The 24691-nt window shown below is 36.3% G+C and overlaps 1 protein-coding gene across 1 annotated transcript; it reads left to right on the top strand.

Annotated features, from left to right (window-relative positions):
* The first annotated feature begins 64 nt into the window (after nt 1-64).
* On the top strand, nt 65-23631 carry LOC102692603 (evC complex member EVC). The gene is made up of 21 exons (XM_015344869.2): nt 65-587; nt 1566-1685; nt 2628-2711; nt 4268-4494; nt 5009-5093; nt 6350-6448; nt 6891-7028; nt 7332-7490; nt 8132-8348; nt 8674-8822; nt 10342-10440; nt 11423-11635; nt 12312-12421; nt 14152-14365; nt 14687-14893; nt 16472-16616; nt 17632-17734; nt 18636-18762; nt 20322-20412; nt 20742-20847; nt 23035-23631. The coding sequence occupies exons 1-21, from the start codon at nt 405-407 to the stop codon at nt 23132-23134; spliced, it is 2976 nt and encodes a 991-aa protein (XP_015200355.2). The 5' UTR covers nt 65-404; the 3' UTR covers nt 23135-23631.
* The last annotated feature ends 1060 nt before the right edge of the window (nt 23632-24691 follow it).

Raw genomic sequence — 24691 nt, 5'->3', positions numbered from 1 at the left:
CCGAGACCTGTCACACAATAAATAATTTCACGTATATCTAAAAAAAAACTGCTGGAGGTTGTAGTTAATGAGTAGTTGGTGTTCTATTTACTTTTTTGCACTACTGTAAAAATACGTTACTTTCACAATTTTGCATCCATTTGATCTGTCTGAGGGGGTACTGTACAAAGTTGCACCTAGGGTGGTATGCTTGAAGTTTTTCCATCTGTTGAAGATTTATACGCAGACATTTTATGAATTTAGGAAGTCATCAGGACAGAGACCCGCATTGCAAGGACAGGAAGGTTACTTTTTTTTTAATTCTAGCAGTTGTTTTGAGGCCGTAGAGAAGTCTCCTTGGGAAACGTAAAAACCACGAAATCCTTAAGAGTGGGATGGAGAAAACGGAACACATCTAGCCAGACATGGATGGTTTGGAAGGTCTAACAGGGTGTACAAGTGATGTTTTTATTGAATTCGTCGAGTCCTTACAGCTGCCAAGTCTGCTGCTGCTAACTGTAGCCGTCGTTTTTGGAGTGATTGTTGGAATCAGTACATCAACCCTATTTTACGTGTTTTTACTGAAGCCTCTACTATTGAAAAGAAAGGTAGGGTGTACTGTTTACTGTTTCTTTATTCATTGTAATGGAGTTAATTGCCTGAATCAAATGCATTAAATATATTTTTGACCTTTCCACCCACTGTCTATCACATACAGTAACCAGGAGACCCTGGTTAACCCTTGGGGAATATTGTATTATTTAATATTCAGACCAGAGTTATATGCCATCACTCTTGCGTCTATTTTTCTTGTTTCAGTATCAAACGCATAGTTGGTTTAACTTGCGTTCTATGTCGTTTTGTAACTAGGATTATTTGCAAAACTACTGCGAATTGTTTATATTCTGATCTTTTACATTGTGCTATTGGACAAAACCTAGGGTTTTGCACAGCACCCTCAATATTGAATTGGGTTATTAACCGTTAAAATAGGAAATGCTGAGTAAATTTGATTTAACTTTATACTGTAGTTAGAAATTAAGAATACCGACCTGTCAGATATGGCTATGTTAGTACTGATTTACCCTACAAAATGAAACATCAACACTCCAAATTTCCTTTATTTTTCTCACAAGAGGTAACACTACTTTTGAAATTGATTTCAAGCAGCAGTCTGCTCAAGTTCAAAAGTTCCACCCTCGATTTCTTTTTATTGAACCTTGAACATCCATGCATTTTCTAACCTCTTCTTCCAATTCTGGGTCGCAGGGGAATCAAGAGCCTGTCCTGGCAAACAACAGGTACAAGGCAGGGTACACCGTCGCTGGGACACAAGTCCCTCACAGCACAGGCAGGGACAGTTTTCCCAGAAACCAATTAACTTACCAGTATGTCTTTGAACTGTGGGAGGAAACTACAGTAGACCACACAGACATGGAGAGACCATTCAGATAGCACTCCAGATCTGGAACTGAACCGTGACACCAAGTCACCCTGACCTTGAACCTGATTCAGTTAATATAATTAAGAAATTAAATAATATTATGTTATATGCCTGTATGTGAGTGATATTATTTTTAATGTAGTTTCAGGGATGTGATGCCAAAAGACTTTTTGAGACGGACGACTTGGACAAAGAAGACAATCAGAGTGACTGTATTAGTATCGAAAAGAAGCAATGTCAGAATACCACCCTGAATGATAAGGTAGGTAAACGGAAATAAAACAAGCAGAAGTACTTACAAATGTCAAGTGAAAAGATGTTTGTTTTGGATGAAGATGCTATTTTAAATACAAACCGTGTGCTTGTGTTTCTCAATGATCGTCTCTCCGAATGAAAACTCTGAACTCATTAGTCAAATTGAGATTTACAGTAGATAAAAAAAAACAGCAAATCGTAAAATAAAAAGTGTAGCTAGCAAGACACAATAGTATAATTCAAAGGCAAATTAGTATTCGGTGACAGCTAGTTGAGGCCATGATAAAAAAAAAGTTTATTTTAGTAATATTAATACATAACAAACAAATATGATTCTTGAAAATTAATGCTATTCTTATTTGTGCCTTTTGACAAATTGCGTGAAAGGGCAGTATTTGGAATCTCAGAATGAGAGCAGTTAGTCGGTTTAATTTTATCTGCATCTTTGTCAAATTATCAATGAAGAAAGGATGTACAGTATCACAATAGTCATTTAGTTTTTATTTAGAAAATCCACTTATTTTAGAGGATGAGGAAGATTACAGATAAGAGATTATGCATTGAGTCAAGTCTACAGTTGGTTTTGGTTTTTCCTTCATGTTTTTTGTCAATGAATTTAATGTTTATTAATCTTGTTTGATCATTTCCGAGAGTCACACCTGCAGCACTGTGTAAGAAAATTACTGTTTTCTCAGAGACATTAAAAATACTAATTAAAGAGCACAAAGATGTCTTGCCCTGATTGAATTATTATTCTGTAACAGGAAAGGGATTTTGTCAGGGAAAGCATCAGTCTACTGTATATGCATAAGATATTATGGCGAAGCAAGGTGAGTACTGTGAAATTAGAAAAAAAAGAAACAGCTGACAAACGTTGCTCATTCTCCAGTATTTCTGTGGGATTTTAGCTTGATTGTGTACATTTATGTTGATGTATGTGTTCATGCAGGAAAGAAAACTGCCTTTAAACAGTGATGTTGCCGCTTTTGCTTTAAAGGCAAAAGTTGTGTATCCAATCAACCAACGATACAGGGTAAGTCTTAACCTTATCCTGTACATCTCCTTTGCAAACAGCTTGTAGGATTGTGCAGAATTGCTTGCAGGGGTATCTTGTTTTCATGTGAGACCCTTTAAGAAACACCTACTGTAAACACACACAGCCTATTGTACCATGTTAAAACGTCAGCTCCGACATCCACAGTGAGTATGATGACTCATTCTGTTATTTGTTCAAGTCCTTTAGTTTCTCCTGCTATGAAGGTAATCAGAGGGCATGCTGTTATTCTTAACCTTGGAGTCAGATTTTCACTTGGTATACAGACAGTTACTATTTTAAGACGTGAAAAAGTGGCACACTGGCCATAGTCTTTCATGCGTAAAAAAAAACAGTAAAAAGCAATACTTATATTGAACCAGTAAAACCGGAAAGAATTGGGCAATCTTTACATTTTTTATTATGTATTTCATTAACCCTTTGAAATAACAGGTGAAAATGTATACCCTAAACAAAAAACGTTTACTCAATTAACAGAAAATAAAAATACTATGACATAACCCCATAAGACTTTAATCAGCCATTTAATCCTATGGAAGGTTGCAACCCAGTAACATCATCAAGCTTATTAGTGCTTTTCTTGCATAGAATTAAAATTGTCTTCTGTCTGCTTTGGGATTTTTAAATTATTTTGTATAAAGCACCCCCTAATCGGAAGCCTAAAATCTATGGCCAGCTTTGTTACATCTATCATTGAAACACCTCAAGAGACTGAGGACCATTCACACTTTTCTCTTAAATACAGATTGGTTACGAAAGTCATCTGCTGTTTTCCAGATTACAGTTGACTTTCACACTACCTGCAGGAGAGTATTGGCTAGAATAGTCAAATGTAATAATGAAATAGAAACGTGTCTCTTACTATTAACTGCAGGCTCACAGACTCCTGGCAAGTCCCATTGGTCATATTGCACAGCAATGCAGTGGTCATCTATTTCCTGCTATTTCCTGCTTTGAGAGAGAGAGAGATAAGACTCTATTGATCCCGAAGGGAAATTGATGAATTGGAAATCCCATCACACTTGTGAACACTATAATCCGGGCTTGAACCTGCATTCCAAATAAACTACTTTGTGTTGTAATCCTGGCAATGGAATTTTTGTGTTTGTCACCAAAATAACTATGCAAAATAATTTTAAGCAGCACATTTAAAAATTGAGATGCACATGAAGGCATATCAACCAGACTGTGTAATTGTTCTGGAAGTTATATGAAGATTAGAAAAAATATAAAAGAAAGACAGATTTTCATAATAAACATAATGTTAAAACATCTAAAAAATGCAAATTATCAGGATCGGATATGTTTAATCCGAAACAGTGTTGAAAATTTTAAAGGTAGCGAGACTATTTTTTTAATGAAAGTGAGGAAAACAGAGATGTTTATATCTTTATCAGTGTTTTTAAATCTTGAAGCCTTAGGTGTAGCATTTTCATTAATGTGTAAAGGTCTGTAATTACTCTCTAATGTTCAGGTTATGTATCCAGAGTCTGTTCTTCAAGACTGATCAAACTTGTGTGTATTCATCATTGCAGCCATTAGCAGATGGAGCCTCTAACCCTTCTTTGCATGAGAACACCAGACTGCCAATGTTGCCCAATCAGATGCAGGAAGATTCCTCCTCATCCAGCCTGGAGTCACTAAGTCAAGACAATGAAGATGATAGTGGCCAATTCATATCTTCATCACCAATGCCTAAGGCATTTCAGAATGAAAAGTTCATCAAAGTAAACAGGTTTCCAGAAACACTGAGTTTCACCGGGTATGCAAAAATACACCATCGGCCTTATTTATTATGTAATTAAAATCGGTTTAATTCTTTAATATGCTGGTTTGCCTTTTTACTTCAGAGTTTAACTACTGCTGTTAGTAGACATATTTTTTTAAGTTTCATTGCAATAACATAAATGAATTAATTGAACCTAAAGTCTTAATTTTCACTTCTCTCACACCAGTTAAGATGTGTGATTTATCGAAAGTTCTTTCTTTTGCTTATGAAGTAATTCCAATTATCTATTTGGTACTAGCTTTACAGCTATTACACAGGCACCAGTAGAATATAATTTATCCTTTCATGAAAACAAAATTAATATGCTTGCAACAGCTGTTTGAGGAGTGTGTGAAATTAATTGATGTTTGAGGCATTTCATACAGTATACTGTCAGTGAAGTTCCTCCTGGGGAAATCCACACCATTAATATTTAATATGGTAATATAAAATCACGGATTCTGTTGTTTCAAGCAATGTGCATTTGATTGATCTTTTGTTGTTTCAGATTTGATGCCCGGATAAGTCTTTACTGCTTGGGCATTCAAAAGTCTGAGCAGCTGGAAACAGAACTATGGCAAGAGAAAAATGTGGTATGTGTAATTAGGCTTTTTTGATTTTCCAGGAATTATTAGAGTGTAATATAGTTAGTTTCCCAGACTGTGATGGTCAGAATTTAATATCTTAGCATTTATACAAAGTATTCTTAAACATGTCCTGAGTTGTTGTTTGGAAAATGAATACCTTAATCCCAGAAATCTGCTTCATTCTTCATTGACTCTACTCATAAGTGAGTTGTCACGCATGTCTTAAATACAGCAGAAAATATAGGTTTTGTAGTGTAGAATGTCTATAGAGCTGAGAACTCGGGATTATGGCTGGAGTCTGTTTCACTTCAATACAAGTAACAAACGTTTCACAGTATTCTGCTCATGTCATGATTAGTATAGAATAATGCTACCCACATATCTCTAAATATCATATTTGTACAAAAATAGCTCAAATAATAACTTCCATGTAATTTCTCAAATATTATAGAATGTTAGAAATTATAATCATGTGTCATAATGTTAATCAAATCAAATTAGTCATATCACCGACATTTTCCACTCTCACCCACATCAGGGCTGTAAAGTTAATTTGAAACATAGAGAGCAAGTAATGTCAATATCAGAAAATCCCAAATATCACGATATCAAAGGCAACGTTATATTATAAAACAGTCTGCAATTGCTAGACATTTTTGTCTGGGATGTGGAAGAAGACACCTACCACATTGTTTTTAAGACTTTAAAGTATTAAGGTCGTGTAATCCTTTTTGCCGTAAACAAATATCCTGCACACTGCTGAGGTAGTACTGTATATAGTGTCATTTTCTATCACTAGTGTCAAAATGGAGAAAGTTATGAAAACTAGTCTGCATATGTGTACAGTAGCTATAACGTTATGTTATTGGAATATTTATGGTAAGGGTGGATAAATACCAGCTTTGTTGTTTTTCTCCGGTCTTGTATAAATTAGTGCAGTTTATACAATTTCTTAATTATGTTCTTCATGGTAATTAATCTCAGTAATGTTTCCTTAGGCAAACATGCTGTTTTTTATTAAGTGGCTGCTTCATGGTCTATAACATTGGCAATAAATACCATTTCAGTATGAACACAATAAGAAAAAAATATTAAATATTGAATGGAATACTGTTCATTACCATTATTAAATGCAAGCTTGTCCATCAATACAATATAGCAAACTCAGTTGCATTGGGTGGGCTACCCTCTTGTGAATTGTGTTTACAAAGTTATTTAACACCCCTTTTTTATACAGACTAATTAAGACACATCTCTTTTAGGTTTTCCTTCAAGTTCTCCAAATTCTTTTAAATGCTTGGTTGCGGAAAGAGGTAATTGACAATGCCTTCCACAAAAGATGTCTTCAAATGCAAGAAAGGGTGAGTATCAATTCAATGACAAAAGGACTGGTGACAATGGTTTCTGAGTATAAGTGATTAACCTATTAATGTTACAGCAATGTGAAGCTACTCTCAGTAATATCATAATAATGTCCAATTTAACTTTGAGTCATTCAAACATTTATCAAGTCAGTGTGTGCTTTTGATTTTACATTTTGATTTTATGAGCGGGACAATATTATTTTGAGTATTGTTCTGTATACCTTCACTATTCCTAACTCTCTGAAACCAACTTTTTTGAAACACATTGTTTTTGAAACATTGTGGTCTGGAGTTGTGTTGCCAATATTTATACAAATACTGCATGAATCTTGTATTTTCCTTCAAGTTTCATTTGAAAAAAGACCTGTACTAAATCTTTGCTTCTTTTAATTTTATATTTAATAATAGTTGATTTTTGTGACATACTCATTGTGAACAGGAATTGGATACACTGCAAAAACACCCTTCATTAAAGCTGTCAAATACTGAACAAAATGAAGACCCTGATACCCCTTATTGTACACTAGAAGAGATGGAGAGAAATGGAAAAGACAAACTGGAGTGTCAGATCCAAATGGTATCTATCCACCTTTATTTTTTACCTTTTGAATTTGGATTCTAGTGTGCAGCTTTTACATGTGTTAACATTTGGCAATTAAACACATGTCCATTCTCAGTTCAGTTTTGATCCAGTTAGAGTAAGAAGAGCCATTTGTCCTTTATTAGAAACATTTCTTAAAACAAATCAGTACATGTGATCCCAAATGAGCTTTGTGACGATGGAGTTTGAGCAGATGTAACAAAGCTAATTTCATTTCAGTGTACTGTACATTTCTTTGTCACCTTTTTGATCGTGAGATGTAATGACTTTTTACCGCAGATTCTGGGTTTTAACAGACAAATTGAAAGCCTCTGCCAACACCTACAGAGCAAGTCCTCGCTTCACAGTGATCTGGTGGACAGAATGACAGGAAGTCTAATTGAGAACCTTCTGCTAATGGAGAACCTGCTGAATGAGTCCCAGTATTCAGACATGAGGGTACATTAAACATTGACCTAGTCCACACAGTGCTACTTTTCATTTTATTTCTTGTTAATTGATAATGATCAAAATGTAATTGCCAGAGCTTTAAGTAAAAAAGGCTTTTCTGTATCTACAGCTTTTGTAGCTATCACTTCCAATGTTGCTTTAAAAGCTGACAAAATGAAAACTTTGTATTATTGTCGAGTAACCCAGTGGTACTGACTAGTTAGTAAATGAACAACGTCAGATACCAGTGTGGCTTTAATTTACATGGCTGAGGGAGGGACATTGAGGCTATTAAAACCACCACCACTGGGATGAAAGATCCAAGATGCTGCTGTGTGAGTGATGCTGTGTTAAAAGGGGGAGTTTTAAATATTGAAAGATGGGAACAGGATATCAATTAATCATATTTATAGGTAATGGGGCATTTTCAAGAGACAGTTCTAGCTCTCCACCATGTGTTTGAAATTCTGGTCAAAGTGGCAGTCCTAGCCAATCAATTGAATGATGATGTTTTATGTAACATGCAAAATAATGTATTCATTTGGATCAAATCTAGAGAAGGAAAAACAACCGACTAAATGATATCTGGATTATTGCTTGTATTTTTAATAAGGAGATACCTGTTTGCTCACTTGTTTGTTAATTTCCAGAATATTCAAGAGAAAGTGACTTGGTGGGAATACACCACATGCACACTTGAATCAAAGTTGTGGCTCTTAAAACAAGAAGCAGTCTCTAGATTAAAATTTACAGCAAAGGTCTTGGAGCATCTCACAAGTGATGGAGAATTAAGCTTTCATGAAATGGAGAGAATCCTCTCAGATCTGCAATGCAGATTCAAGGAGGAAGTTCAACAAGCTACCGATGGTAAGGCGAATGCTTTTGATGTTTTCTATACTGCAGCACAAAGCCTCTTGTGTTTTTACTGGAACTTTTATATATGGCCTTTCTTCCACTACTATGTTTTGGTATTGATGTACCACTGATTTGGAAAACATAGAATGTTCTGCATTTTTAACTTTTAGTTTCAGTTTTTCAAAGGCAAAATATAATTGGCAATGAGTCCTCAGATGTAAGCTTTAAATTTCTTGACTTAACACAATGACATCATTGATCAGGTCAGTTATGAATTAGTTCCTTACTTTGTATTGCTGGTCAGAATCTATTGCTTGCATTTTTCTTTATTGCCAAGAGTGCGCGAAGCAGACGAAAGATCTTGTCAATGAAATGACAAAGAAAGTTGATACCAGAAGAAAGAAACTCAAAAAGATCCAAACAAAGGAGAGACAGCGCATTCAGCACAACATTCAACAAATTATAGATCCCAAAGAATTTATAAAGGTTGGTCTCCTTTTCTGGTTGTCTGTTTTTGATTCAAAATTACCCATTCAAAGATGCTGTGAAAAAGTCATTTGTTGCAGCATTTCCATTTCCTCTTGTAACAGACTCAAAGTCTTCCACTGATTTGATGTTTGTAGAGAGCGTAGTGCAGAACAGAGCATTAACTAGAGCTATTGCGACCAGTAGCATTGGTATAATTGTCATAGGATTTTAGCCTCCAGTACAAAAAAAATGTTCTCCAAACTGAGTCCCTCTTACCTTTTTTTTTTATAAATCATTTCCACTTGTTCCCCTATTGAGAAAAGACATCTGGAGTGAATATAGAGGAGGTTGGGGTCTTAAAAGTCACATTGCTCTTAAAAGTCACAATGCTCTTGTCACCTCATACAGTTATAACTACATAAAACTACAGATTCTAACCCAGTGCTTAGGTTCACATTTTGTGATTATCAGTGCACCAGTATTGTTAAGCCAGGGCATGAAAGCTGAACATTTACAGTATCTCTAAAAATATATCCTCCACAATTTACATTCTTCTTTATCCTGTTGGTTTTGAGTCCTGGGTTGAGTCAGGCCTGCTGTGCCATTAGCTGGTTCTCTCCATTGTGGTTGTGTGGGTTTCCTCTAGGTGCTCCAGATGCCTCCCTTGTTTAAATTTGACTGGATGTTCGAAATTTTCCCTTTCTCTGTAGTCTTCCATCAATGCCACGGATGAAAGGAGTTTCCAATATTTTGTTTGACGTTCATATTTAATTCTGCACCACCTAATAATATTACGTTTGCTGAAAATATATTTACTGTACGGTTTATCTGCTGTTAAATGTAAGGTTTGCAAACAAAACAAATAATAGAACCTGTTTTCAAATAACAAGGTTAGAGAAGGCAGCTGTGCAAAGCTGTGTTCTGCTAAGGAACAGGTAGTAGTTAAAATCAGGATGAGAAGAAAAAAAGCAGCAGTGCCTTCTTCAGGTTTCTGAGACTTCACAACACTGTGCTTTACAGTCAACTTTAATCCATGTTCACTTTTCAGCATGAAATTGACCTCTTTCAAATACATTTAGAATTCACTGTTCTGAACTGCTTTCTTTCCATTTTTTTGTAGAAGTAATGGTTGTTCTGTTATATTAAAATATCATCTACCCATTTCTTATAACCATTTCATCAAATACACGATCATGGGGAATGGGACCAGGGGACTCTATTCCAGCAAGCAACAGGTACAAGGCGGGAAACACACTGGATGGGATGCCAGTCCATCACAGGGCACACACAGCACATGCACACACTCACACCAGGGCCAATGTTTCCAGAAGCCAGTTAAACTACCAGTATTTGGGCTAGGGGAGGAAAAGCAGAGCACCCAGAGGAAACCCATATAAACGCGAGGAGAACAAGCAAACTCCCCACAGATAGCACCCCAGGTTCAGAATTGAACCCAGGGCCCCAGTGTTGCAGTGCACTTCACCACCCTGCTACCCGTATTGAGATACTGCTTATTTTATTGATTTTGTTTTTTTAGGCTTACCACGATTTATTGGTGAAACAGAGGAAAGACTGCTGTGAACTGGAAGACAAACAAGATATGAGGATAACTGAAGCAGTCTGTGACCTGTGGAAGGTGTGCCTCACTTATCACAAGCAAAATTAGTGCACATTAGTCCAGGTGTATTTCGGTTCGGGAAGTACAGTATAAAGAAAATAAACCCACTTTGGTGACAGACGAGCTGAAAAAAGAATATTTTCCAGCTGTGCTTTGAATTTTCAGACCCATTAGTTCCTAGTTTTTCAATCCAAGTTTTATTATTTGCAATGTTAAATTTGCAAAGTCCACCATGACAACACAACAAAAACAAACATTACTAACATAATTCAAGACAACAGGAAACAAAATAATTATTTAAGAATGAGATTGCAGAGGGGATGAACAATTTCCTAATTGTCGATTTCCATTTTCCATCACATACTGCTCTCTTAACCTTCCCTACATCCCCCTGTAAAGGGCATTTATGTTGATCTGATTGACCAATAATATTGTTTCTGGTGTTCACTATTTTTCCGCAGACTATTACAATTTGCAGTACGGATGCTGCCATACCAACCAGTAAGACAATATATCAAAACACTTTCAATAAATGACTTGTAGAAAAGTGTTCAAAGAGTTCTGTGTACCTTACAGAAGCTGAGCTTTCCGAAGGAAAAACCATCTGTGCTGGCCATTTTATAAATGATCTCACAACTTTTGTCCCACCTTAGGTTTTTGTTAATGACCAGTCCCAAGTACTTGCAATCATCAGCAACCTCTACTGTCTGACCATTTATTATAGTGTGTAGGAGGTGGCTGCATTTTTGTATAAAGTCAATGAGGGGTCTATTTGTTTTCAAAACATTTAATTTAAAGAGACGTCATTACACCATTTAGTAATTATTTACAGTAGATTGAGTTAAAATGATATACTGGGTCCTTTAATATGCTAACTAGGGATGTATTGTCAGCGTATTTAAGAATATATCGATACAAAAGTTTTGGAATTTAAGTTTGTTTTTTTTAAATAATGGTAACGGTGTTGTTTATTTCCTTTCCATCTTTTTTTATTATTTAGAAGTTACATTTCTCTGCCTCCCAGAAAATGGTGGATATAGTGAAGGAGCTATTTCTGGGAGCCCTGCCAAATCAAACACAGCTCCCTCTGGATAAATGTGATGTGCTGAGGCAAGAAGCAAGTCACGATCTGAGTCTCCACTTACCAACTGAAGAAGCTCATGCAAACCGCAATTTGGAAGTGCTTAATCAGCATCTGGAGCAAGAGAAGCAGGTACATACAGTAACTTCAACACTTTGGAGACCACAGGGCAATAAAGTAACAGGAATTAAGTGGCCAAGTACATAAGCAGTAGACTCGTGATGTGCCTCTGTCCAGCACAGTGAATGGTCAGTGTCACATGATAATTGATGCTTAATCCTGATCAAAGCTTAAATGAAAAATTACCTTTTAAATTAATCTCTACACAGAAATGCAAAACATGATTTAATGTCAATATGTAGATGTGCCGAAGTTAATTTTGCTGAATGACCATTCAGTAATTATTTATTCACGTATTTAGTATAAAACAGGATTGCGATGCTAGAGTAACCTGGAGTCTCTTATTGTGTCCCTCAAACCATTTTTACGGATATTTTTCGCAAGGAGGAGAAATGTCTCATCATTATCTGGAACGCAGTGGTTGTCCCAAATTCATGTATGGTATTGCTAAGAGTGCACACAATACTTTAGCAAAGAAAAATGCCTTGATTTAGCAATTACACTGCGGTTGGTTCAGCAGTTCCAGTACAATTGTAGAATCAAGACAATAGTCCACAACACATCTAAGATTCACATGGAATCCACCATTTGGCAACATCTGCCTATCATTTAGGCACTGACAACATGTGCGGGCAGTGCAGGAGTGCTATGACTGATTTGTTGCTCGTCCTTGAATTGGTCTATCCAGACTTGGTGTGAAGAGGAAGCACTAGCCAGAGTGACTCTGAAGCACCTGACAGAGCAGCAGCAGAAGCTTCTCCATGGGACTTTGGCTCGGCAACAGGGTCCGCATAACGGGTGAGGATAGAAAGTCATCATGAAAGGCACTTTAATTTCAATCACATTTCTTCAAACTACAGTACCTCATGTACATTTATTGAACTGCGTTCTGTCTAGTTTATTTGCAGAATCAGTTCCTGAGCCAGAGCTGATGAGGTGAAATTGATAACATGCACATGAGAAATTATGTCTTAAATTATAACCAAGGGGTATAAGATTTAAATTGTATTTGAAATAGTCAATTTCTTATTGAAAGTAAAAAAAAAAGGTAACTTTTGAAGGCTGAATTTGTTTGGGTAATGTCCCACAGGTCAGGTTGTCTGTCTCCATTCATTCGTTATTGGGAAAACTTGATGAGAAGCTCGGCAGCCCAGAGCCTGTCCTGTAAGCGTAGAATAGTTGATAGGACTCCTGTCTGGCTTCGATGTCAGTCTTCTGCAGTGTGTAGACATGTACAGTACAAGCACACGGGGGCAATGTAGAGACACCAGTTAAACTTACCTCTATGTCTCTGGGAGGTGAGAAGAAAAGGCAGCACTTAGAAGATCCGCATGGACATGGGGAGAATGAGCAAAGTCCACACAAAAAAGCATTTCAGTCCATGATGGAACCCAGGTCCCAAGTAATGTTCCCTCTTATTTTTAATGGCCTGTGTGCACAAAATTTCAAGTTGTTAATATACTCATTCTCATAGAAGCATAGAGATCCAAAAGACCGGGACAGCGATTTAACCAGCCCAGTCATAGAGACTGAGTGCCGAGCGAGCATGAGCAGTGAGGTACGAGACTACGAGAGCATAGATATCAATTATCGAGTAGCAATAATAATGCACACAGCCAAGTTGGGCCTCTTGCTGCCAGTCTCATGTGGTCAATTTAGCATTTTTCAATTGACGACCGTGTTTGTTTTATTATCATCATATTTTTGGGGAATATAATTTTTTGTGCGCAGTTCAATTTCCTGTGTGGTCTGATTTCATAACCTGTGTGTGCGCGCACAGCTTAGAGGAAACATTTCTCCCAAGTGCTGTGAGGCAGCAGTACTAGGAGTTTTCCTCTCTGCACAGCTCCATCCTAGTCACTCCATCATTCTTTACATTCCCTAAACCTCTTACAGCCACACTTTTTTCTCAAAGCAGTTATACGCAGGCTAGGTTTTAGATTACAAGGGAATGAAGGTTCTGTGATTTTTTTTGAAAAAAAGAGTATTTTGTTCTCAGGAACATTTTACATTGGTTCTCCTTTTTTGTGGTGTTTAAAAGTACTAGAGAGCCCTCCTGTGGTTGTTATAACGTGTCTTAGAAAATAAAAAAATATTACTAATTCACACCCAATATAGTTTTATATAGTTTTAAAATTGCCCCCTGTTTTAGAAAAGTACTGCTTTAATGAGAGCACATAGCTGGAATTTGAATTTTATGCGCAATTAAAGGGACCTTGAAGCCATTATATCAGTGGTCTTGTTAATTGTTGGTAATTTGTTCAAAAAATGTCTGAATCCCTGATTCTGACATGAATAATGTTTTAATTTCTGCTTTTTTCTCCCAGTTTATGGGAGTGCTTATAGTTTTGTTTTTTGGAAATGCTTGCAACCCTTTCTTGTCATATGTCTACCAAGTTGTAGGTAGATATTATTTTGTGAAAGTGATTGTTTGCCAGCTGTTACATATTAGTTTCAATATCTCAAAGATTGATTGTGTTAGTATGAATGATTCATTTCTGTTTCTGTTTTTTCTGTACTCCTGATAGCACAGAGGAATTGATTGAAATGAAGCACTTGCTATTGCTGAGAGCAGTTAATAGACAATTTGCTGCAAGACAGTTCAGATTGAGGGTACTGAAAGAAATGAGGCTGTCAAAGTTGAAGACCTTGCTGAATGAAACCAGGCTGGAGTTCACAAAAGGACTGGAAACAGAGGACTGCGTCAAGCAACACTTTAATGTACCAAAGGGTCCGTCTAAGGTAGTACTGCTTCATATATATTTTTGTGTTGAGTTGTCATATTAATGTGTGTCAAAACAAAGGAAAAATGTGGTATGTGTGTTGTGAGGTTTTAAGTGGTTTAGAGTAAGCCAACTACGGACTGTACTGTCTCATAGATTTCAGTACAAAAGTGCCAAAATAAGCTACAGCATCTATCTGGTTGTTTACAAATGACCGAAACGAGTGGTAATTCCACAGAGCGATCAGTCAGCTGACTGCAGCAGCATCCTGGAATGTGGTGCCGAGCAGCCCTAGTTAGGCTCGTAAACACCGTCTCCTTCTCCTCTCCATCTTTCGAAGGAAAGCGTCGGGTCTGAGGCAGAGAGGCGACTGGTGCAGGAAAGCCAGCTGATCCGACTGGAGTTTCAGCAGGAGTTCCTCTCTGAGCTCTCCGCAGCAGCAGAACTGATCCAGGAGCACACAGCACTCGTGATCGGCCACACCCTGGCTCAGAACGCACGCCAGCAGGCGGCCCCCCAAGATCTTCAGGAAAATGAACATTGGAAGGTAGTCTTTTCTCTTCCACATAATATTGTTAGTAAACTAGTTCCTTAGCATTAAACACCAGCAATCGTCTCAAAATACAGAGGCTTGCCTTCTTATCGGCAGGGCTTTCTTACTGAAGAGGCCTGCTGTTTAGCAGCATGTAATGTCAGTTGTTACTTAAGAAACAAATTATAAGGAATTCAGAATTTTACCCTTTTGCATGTTCTAACAGCTTAATCCAACTCAGGGGCACAGGGATGCTGGAGGTTATCCTGGCAAGCAACGGGTTTAAGGCAGAATACGCCCTGGATTGGATGCTAGTCGGGGTACACACAGACACACTCACACAGGGCCGATTTTCCCAGAAGACACTGAACATATATTTGGACTGTGAGAGGAAACTGGAGTTTTGAAAAGGAACCCAGTCAAATGCGGAGAACACGCATACTCCATACAGACAGCACTCCAGGTCCAGAATTGACTCCAACGTTAACCACTGTGCCACCATCCTACCTATTTTTACCATTTTCAGTTCTGGGACAAAAATGACTGGTATCTTTGTTGGGATTTGTAATTTATTTGTTACTTTAATACTGCTGATCTTAAAATCATTAGTGTTAAATACGCAAATTAAGATTTTTTTTTCAGATTTTCTCCTTATAATATTTGTGACCAGCAATTATCACTTTAAATTAATAGTCTTATTAAAATTGTATAAATTTCAATCTGAGATCTTCTGCTTTTTCAGTTTCAGTTATTTTCAAGTAAGCTTTTTTTTCAGTGATTGTGATAAAGGATCTTCAACACTGTGAAAGTGTTTGTGCACAATTTAGTCAAGTTTAATTATCCAGTCTAAAATTTGTCAATGTTTGGTAATAGTAAGGCTAATTATACCATTTTGACATGAAGGTTGTCACTGGCAAATACAGTAAAAAACTTTTATTTTGCATGACCCAAAGAACTACACTTTCTCAGATTTCCCTTCTTTGGCACTTTCACTTTTCATGTTTTCATACTGAACAAACCCTTTGTTTTTTTGTTAATACACTGTACAGAACCTTGATTGAGAAGAGTCCTTTGTGTTTACATATTTTCCTTCAGCTCTCGATTACAAATGAAGATCTAATGTTTAAAAAGTTTTTTTTTCTTCCCTAGGTAATTACTGTTCTCAGGTGCGAGTCATTTACAATTTGCTACATCTAATGGTGGAAATTAATTGCAGATTAAAATGAAATTATCCGGTTTTGTATCGGAGGATGTCCTCTGTCACTGCAGTCGGATACTTGCTGTTATATACACAATTTCAGAAAAAATGTTGCTGCAACTCAATGTTAAATGTATGGAAGCATAGTCTTTAAATGCTGCCAGTGCTAGTTTTTTACTTTGTTTATGCTTTGTACAATTTGTTTATTTGTTTCAGAACAGCTCCAGAAAGCATTACAAATGCTATAAATAAGTATGCTGTTTCTGTGAGTCATTCCCAGATGAAACAAGGTTCAGTCATATAGTTAGCATTTCCTACTTTTGAATGACTTTTCTTATGAACTTTAAGACCTTTAAGTAAGCATTGGTCAATGTACAGTAATTGTATTTTTGTAGCATCAGTTAACAGAGGCTGCTACAGAGAGTGTATACGTGACCAGAGAGTCTGTTAGTACAATCATCCGTAAATACTACGCGCAGATACAGAATGTCACGGAAGCCTTGGAGCAGGAGAGACAACAGCGTCTCCAGTGTATAGGAGGTAATTTCTTTTTAGTTTCCTGATATCCTTATGTCATATAATATCTGGATCTTTTTAAAATCATTTCTCTTGACAGGTCTCCCATTTTGCTGTCTTGCAGTCAAACCAAAATCTTTGCTCATACTGTAGATCTTAGTATCAGTGTTTCATTTAAACCAAACCTTTGTTAACGAACAAGTACACATTAATTTCACACTGAAAAGTAAAAACTAAGGAGTCGCACCAGAAGAAGGCTCCGCAGCTGAAAGTTTTTTTATATTTTATATCTTTGCTTTTCATCATGGAACAAACCTCTGTTTGTTCCTCAAACCTCTGGTTGACCCTTTGTACTGTAGCTCACCATTCTAGCTTCTTTATATTGTAATCTTTTTAATGGTAAATTAATTCCTTTTGGGCTGCACAGGCACTTGTGTAATACAATTTCAAAAGATAAGCAATGATAAAGAAGTCAAATTTGCAATATTATGAAGTTTTACATTTTTCCCTTATAACAAGATTCAAGATTTTCAAAATTAATACTGTCAGGGACAGAAATTCAAGTTGACATTCACAATTGGATTTAATCCAGCCCTGAGGTATATTCATACTTGTAATAAGTGTGGAGATATTGGTTTCTCCAGTAGTATTAGTACAGTAATAACCTTGGAGGCAGTATATTCTTCCAATAAATGTCAATTTAAATAAGTGCTAATAAATATGTGCAACAAATATTGACTGTCATGTTCTTTGGGGACATTTACAGTCTTGATTTGGAATGGGTCAGAGAAAAATGTGCAAGAATTAATTATATATACACAGTACGGTATATACTGCAGATAAAAAGAGTTTTAAGATTAATTCAGAATGCTTTTCTGTACTATACTTTTGTATATTGTGTTATGGAAAGGAAATAAGAAAATGTCAGTGTAACAAAAAGTGATACTTAATTTGACCTATAACACTGGTTTGAAGTTTATTTTTAGTTTAATGATTTCATCTTTAGAGTTGCTTTTCAGTTAATCTTTCTTTATTTTAGATACACATGACAATATAAAAAATCAAATCGACCTAAGAAAATGTCTTCAAAAGGAGCTTGCCAACTGGAGTAAAAAGCCTACTTCAACTGAGTTTTATCAGAGGTACAATAAGTAATAATATACATTTTTCCAAGTGAAATCTCATTTATAACTAATGTTTTTAATGGCTGAAAAATTACAGGTCTTTCTTTCTCAGTGATGAAGGCACACATTCTACTGTAGATCATATATTGACCCAAAAATAATCTGTGGCAATTGTATAACAAATCTTGCACATACCTTTTTTTTTCATTTATTCATTGGAACACTTGTATTGACTGCATGATGTTTTAGAAGCCACGTTGAACAACTATACTGTACATTCCAAACAGAAAAGCGTCTGTTCCATATATAATGGTGCCACAGTAATTCAGTGATGAGTGTAATCAAGCTCTGGGTGTGCCTCAAACTGGAATAGCCCAGAAAGCTGTTGCAAACCACTTAAGAAGTCACAAAAACTCCATCTGTGCACTTAACAAGGCAAACCACAACATCATTTATAGGACACATTAAGGATGTTCAGATGTAATAAAACTGACAAAAGACAGATGGATTAGCCGAAGAAGTACATTCACTCGTTCAGTAATGCTTTTTCACAGTTTCTTTTTTTGAAGGCAGTGTATTATAAATAAGCATCAATTGTTTGCTCACATTCAAAGCATACTGTAGTTCATTCTTTACAATGTAAAATGTCTTCCTACAGTTTTAAAAATATCCTTTTCAATTTTATAATTAAATTTTGTGCAAATTTCACTTCACAACAGTACCAAATGTTTAATGTTTTTTGTCAAATTCTGGCCCTGTCATGAAAAAAAAAAACATTGATAGGCTGGTAATTGTTATCAAGGACCTAAGATGAACCTTCCAGCAATTTCAGTCAAAGGTGAATACTTGGAGATCTGATTTCTGTCTTTATCGTTGTGATTTGTAAATGACTCGGCATCCTCTTCCTTCCCCACTGCAGAGTTGAAATTCAAAAGAAGAAAATGTTAACTCAGTATGACTCGGACCTTGATTCAGCTTTTGAGATATTACGGCAAAAGAAGTCTGTTCTTGATCATATGGAGAAACACCTTTGTGGAAAACTTCAGGTAAAGCAAGTATCAACAGATTGCCAGCATTTCTGTTGTGGGTCGTCATGTGTTAGGGATCTCAGATAGGGCCTGAATTACAGTATGTGAAAGACAAGATCCAAATGTATCAATGTACTGTACGTATGGAGAGAAGTTAATTGGCAACTATTTCAGACTTAGGTATACAGTATATAGTAAGCCAGCAGCAGTTATTAACGTTAGAAATTCAAAATGATAAAATAAGTGGTAAGGTTAAGGTACACATTTTGTGGAAAAGTTTTAAACAGCCAAACCTAGAATTATAAAGTGATCAGTGGTGAAAGAATTTTAGTGTTGCAAAATGTTAATCTCGGTCACCATCTCCAAAATATAGAGAGATCATGTAATTTTCAGATATTTTATGTGTTAATACAGTACACAAAGATTCACAGCACAAAGATGTACAGTGCAAATCAAAGATGTTTATGTTGAAATTATACAGTACAACTTAATACAACAACTAATTGCATATCCGTACATATCAAAAGACTGATGCAGTTTTAATATATCAGAAAAATGATCATCTTTTGTAGTAGGTGCAGACATTTTATTGCACAGAAATGACCTAGCACGCAGGGCATCTGCAGTATAATTCTTCTAATTTTGCAAGAAATCCTTTGGTACTAGCGCAACATGAAGGACGGCAGGACACGCAAGCCCACAGGAAGGGCAGCACGTGAGGTTAAATGGAAATGAAAATGAGCAATGGAGTGCTGTGCAGTAAGGTTGCCATCATTAACGACAAGTTGACTATACAATCCTGCCCAAGCATAACAATTATCTGATGATGATCTGATGATGTCTGAGAGAGGTGTTATGTCTAGCATGTCATGGCCTACTCTAAGCCTCCAACATACTGATGGCACATGGTCCTTTTGATTAGGAGACCATATTGCTTCCTTTCTGTGTTTACACTAGGCTTGGCATTGAATGGGTTAAACCTTCCTGTTCCCAATCAACTGTCTCCCTGATTTAGTGCTTATGTAGCATTTAAAGTCACTCAATGATATGAAATGCCACCAAAAACACTTAATTAATATACAAAATCTTTACATTTTTTCTGAAACCATACAGTACATGAAACATTAGAGTGATACATTTCTTTTGATGCTCTGTATCATATAGTACACTTATTGCTTCCTCAGCAAGAAAACATGGATGGAAATGTAACAAAGGTGGGGAGAAGAGTGAGCAAACTAATTCCAAGGGTCAGGGGTTTTGAGAATAGATACTGTAGATGGAACCTAAATTACAGTTTTGGATAATGATAAATATAATGTATAGTCCATGTCATTGTACTGGTATGATGATACAGATATTTATTTATTTTCCTTGAGCTCTTGATGTAGCAGTTTACTTCATAAAATTCCCATTATTTCTGCCTCTTTTGTCGAATTACAAAGGCCCTTTAATAGGCTAGATTTAAGGTTTTATGACAGAAAAGATTGGCAGTCATTTGGTACTTTAAAGTCACTCAAAATGTTTAAGCAGAGATTCAGAAGCATACCTTTCTCTTTCTTTAATGACTTGTTTGACAGGAAGCAGAAGAGACCTTCGTTGCTCATCTTGCTGCTTTGGCTAGAGTGTCCCTGCCGGGGGCAGATTCTCTGAGAAAGGACAATCACAGTGGTACGCACCTTGACTAAAGTTCACTTTATTACAGTCACAGCCTTAAGAATTATATAGATGTTAAGAACTGTTTTGAAAGTTTAGCTTACTATATTTCTCCTCCTCCTTCAGGAGCCTTAAATTATTATCTGTGTAAGAATTAACCCCTCTGATTATCCTGTATGTTTTTGAGGTAAATTGTTCTCTTCATTACTGAACACGTTCTTGGTAATTTTCTGTTCTGCTGCATAAATAAATGAAGATGTTAAATGTTATGCTTTTTCGATTTTATTACATTGTGAGGAAGAAATATAACCAGTGTGTCATAATTTCCTTCCTCCCACACTCAGATGATGAACAGCCACTAGGGAAGAAAATGTCTTCACTCCTGAATGAAGAAAGCAGCTGTAGCCTGTGTGACAGCTCTCACCAAAGGGAAAGCTCAGACCTCCCCAGGTACTGTATGTGATTCCTAGACCTGTGATAACTCCAAATATCTAGAGCAGTGGTTCTCAAACTGTGGTACGCGTACCGGCAGTGGTACGTGGAGTGCCGCCAGGTGGTACGCCAAATGACCCTGGAACGGTATCATGTTGCTGAAAAATCGGGACGGGTTTTCATATTTTGTATTTTAATACGTGTCGAATACGCAGCCTACGTACTACGATACAGTGCACGCTAATACTTCAGTGGACACAAGAGATACTCTGTAATTCTATACCACTCTATAGGAATGCGTGCTACGGATGCAAGTGACCAATTGTATTTAAAAAAAGCTACTGTATCTCCAGCAAATAGGGAGAAAGGAGAATGTGCGTGATGTTGGAACAATGCCAACATTGTAAACACAGGAATGCATAGAAATACGTGCTACGAATGCAGGTAATCTTGTGAGCACACGAAAGCGTGATAACAGAAAAATATTTAAGAACTGTTCTGATTTGAGAAAAATACACAGAGCGTCTCTGTGTTTCGCTCCCATGCGCATGAAATAAAAACTTTAAATACGGAAATAAAAACGGAAATGCGGAAAAATGCAAGCTTGCGGATTGCTAAAGCAGGTAAGCTACACTATTTTTGAAGAACCTTATTTACCGTTGGCAAAAGAGCTGACACGTATTATGTGTAGAGAAAAAGCTGCTAAACAGCTCGACCTGCTGCCCCCCTCCCCCCGAAAGACACAGTCATTCATAGAATTATTGAAATGAAGGATTATATCAAAAGTACACTGATAGAGCACGTTAAGATGAGCAGATGTTTTTCACTGCAATTAGATGAGTCTATAGTCGATTTGGCCAATTTGCTCATTTACGTTAGATACGAGTTTGAAGGTATGTCCCATGAAGACTTTCTGTTTTGTAAACCGCTACCAACAGGAACTACAGGAGAGCACATATTTCAGCTTCTGAATGAATTTATTGAAGAGAATGGCCTCGACTGGATAAAATGCGTCGGAGTTTGTACAGACAGTGCTAGAGCAATGACAAGCCGACATAACAGTTTAGTTGCACAAATTAGAGAGGTTGCTCCAGAAATTAATGTGCGCATTACAGCATCCACCACGAGACCTTTGCTGTCAAGAAAATGCCTGACAATTTAATATCTGTTAGACTCTGATGTGAATTGTATCAAGGCTCGAAAAATTAATTCACATCTGCTTTGCTCAACTGAACAGGCTCACCCCTCTCACTGAAATGGTGCTTTTTTATTAGTTGTTGTTAATGTTGTTTTTCTGTAAAACACTTTGAGAAGCCACCTTTAAAGGCGCTATATCAAATAAAGTTTATTATTATAATATTTATTATATGTATGTGTGAATGTGTGTGCATGTTGGTCATTGAGAAGTTCTGGGGTTCCTATGAGATGGTGACTTGTAGGTGGTACTTGGATGCTTTGGTTGGATTAGGGGTGGTACTTGGTCCAAAAGGTTTGAGAACCACTGCTCTAGAGTAACAGGAGGTGTTTATTTGCTTGGTTGAAGTTTATTGTGTTTTTAAAATTGATTAAGAGTATATCTTAAACTAGTTTCCTCTTCTGTACAGTAACTAATGTTTCCAATTAACCAGGTAATGTGCAGAATTAATAATATATTTATATGTGGTAACAGAAACATGTGGTAAGAAATGCCACGATACCTAATATCAATGAAAAAACGAGAAAGCGAGAATCAAGTACTCAGCTTTCAAAGCTCTGTTAAAAAATATACAAAAAGTATTGTCTGATTAGAATTACAAAACATGAATAAAATCCACTAAAGGTAGTGCACACACTATAAAGAGGAAACAAAATATTTATGATACACATCATTTATTTATTTCCATTTGGGGTGTTAGGTCAGTTTGAATTCACATTACCAAAGTATAGAGTTGCAGGAAACCGAGACTTTGAAACATTGGTCCAGGACAGTATCAGAATAGTACTCCTTTTGCATTCATATAAAATATATCCAAATTGACATTGTGGGATCTTGTCTTATCATAATATAAACTAGAAGAAAATTTTTAAAAATGAACCAAAATATAAATAGGGAAGTATTCATTCTCGATGTCCATTTCCGTTTGTCTGCTAACTATATTATAGATTTATAAGAATTGAAATCAGCTGTCACTATTTTAATTGGTATTCTTTTGTTGTCCTGTTTAGGTATGAACAGGGTTTTAATCTGGACCTTTTTGAGGATAAGAAGAAAATGAAGAAAAAAGGAAAAACTGAGTCTGAAAAAATATATTCAGACAGCAAATAAGCATTAATACAATTCCATGTACAGACATAAAGTTTCTGTACCGTAGGTTTCTGTGCTTAAGGAAAGCATATTTGTATTTTCTGAAATGTCCTGTTGATAGATTTACAGAATACTGTACCTTGTAGGTTGTATGCTCTTACTCTGCAACAAATGCTCTCTAAAGTAAGTCAGAAGTGTTGTAGCTTCTAAAATGATTTTGTTCAGATATATATACCAGTTGACATTCTGTCTTGATCCACTTAAGTATTTTTAAACTTTATGATATATGGTGCCAAGTCATTTTATATCTATGTTTGTGCCATATTTTATTCTAACCATTACCAGATGGAGCAAAGAAATCTTCAGCTGTGCTCATACATGCCAGTCAAGAGATTTAGCGCCATCTGCTGCTAATGTCACATATTACAATGTTTGTGTGTGTGCAGTGTATTGCGAGGACAACATTAACTTGGTCCTGCCAAAGAATCAGTGACCAATACACGTGTTGAATATGAAAAGCTGGATTTAAGATTTTTTTTTCTGCTCAACATTTCAGAAATGATTGTGATTTTATAAGTATATAAGTGGATGTTTTTCAAGTAAGCTGAGGGTGTCTGTAGACATGCAATATATTGTACACAGAGCCATTTAATAAAGTGGCTTTTATTTAATTTATGAAGAAAATGTTCTGTGGTAGCCAGCACACCGCCATAGTGCAAATGGCAAAAAAAACATAAGGGGTCTTTTTCCTTGGTGGTGAGAGTAAACAAGTGCTTGGATTAGATATCTAAAATTGAAATCAAAGGTGCTCGTTTGCTTAAATCAGTATGTTTAGGACAAGTAAAGGTACAGTACACTGTGAGGTTTACACTGTAGTGTTTCATTCTCAGTTTAGCACCTACTGTACATGTATAATTTTAAATTGGTGAGCCCCTTTATTCTGCTTTTTGAAATAGTTATTTGGGTAGACCAACTTAAAACAATTTTAGAATTTCTGTTAAAGAGATTCCACTCTTGTGATTTAATGAAGAGCAATTGTTGTGACTTTATACAGTTGTACCATGACCTCTACCCTTGCAACAATAATACACTTGGTTCCAGTTTTTTTTCATGCCCTCAATAAAATATAACTGCCAGCTGGGTATGCAAAAAAAAAGAAGCACTAAATGTGCATTCACTATTCGTCCCATAATTTGAAAGCATGAAAAGTCCAAGACTATCCAGTCATCAGATATTGTAGAAACAAATATGTCCAAAGTTGTGGTATATTTTTTCTAATATTCAAAAATTTTACCCCCAGCTCAGTATTTTGTTGATCTTCTTTTCACTTTGATAATGTAGAAGAAGGCCCTTCTTTTAGCAGATTCAGGTTTTGCACCATTTCTCCATGCAGAACTTTTCCAAGCTCTTCAGATGAGGTGCACCTGTGTATTGCACTTCTGAATTCTGTTTCTTTATCTTAAACCACAAATATTCTATTGGACTGAGCTCTGGAGTTTGTATTGGACAACTAAGAAAACAGATTTTTCATTCCCTTTACTTTTCGGAAAGTGAATTAAAGTGAGCTTTAGGTTGTTA

This window comes from Lepisosteus oculatus, chromosome 1 (genome assembly GCF_040954835.1).
Source record: "Lepisosteus oculatus isolate fLepOcu1 chromosome 1, fLepOcu1.hap2, whole genome shotgun sequence".
Taxonomy (NCBI): domain Eukaryota; kingdom Metazoa; phylum Chordata; class Actinopteri; order Semionotiformes; family Lepisosteidae; genus Lepisosteus; species Lepisosteus oculatus.
The sequence above is the reverse complement of the archived record's forward strand: the minus strand, read 5'-3'. Positions and strand labels throughout refer to the sequence as shown.

Bases quoted from the DNA above. Each gene is read 5' to 3' on its own strand.
- LOC102692603 (XM_015344869.2), top strand. From the start codon at position 405: ATGGATGGTTTGGAAGGTCTAACAGGGTGTACAAGTGATGTTTTTATT. The intron at 6,449-6,890 runs GTGAGTATCAAT...CATTGTGAACAG, and splicing joins GTCTTCAAATGCAAGAAAGG to GAATTGGATACACTGCAAAA. The intron at 8,349-8,673 runs GTAAGGCGAATG...TTTATTGCCAAG, and splicing joins AGTTCAACAAGCTACCGATG to AGTGCGCGAAGCAGACGAAA.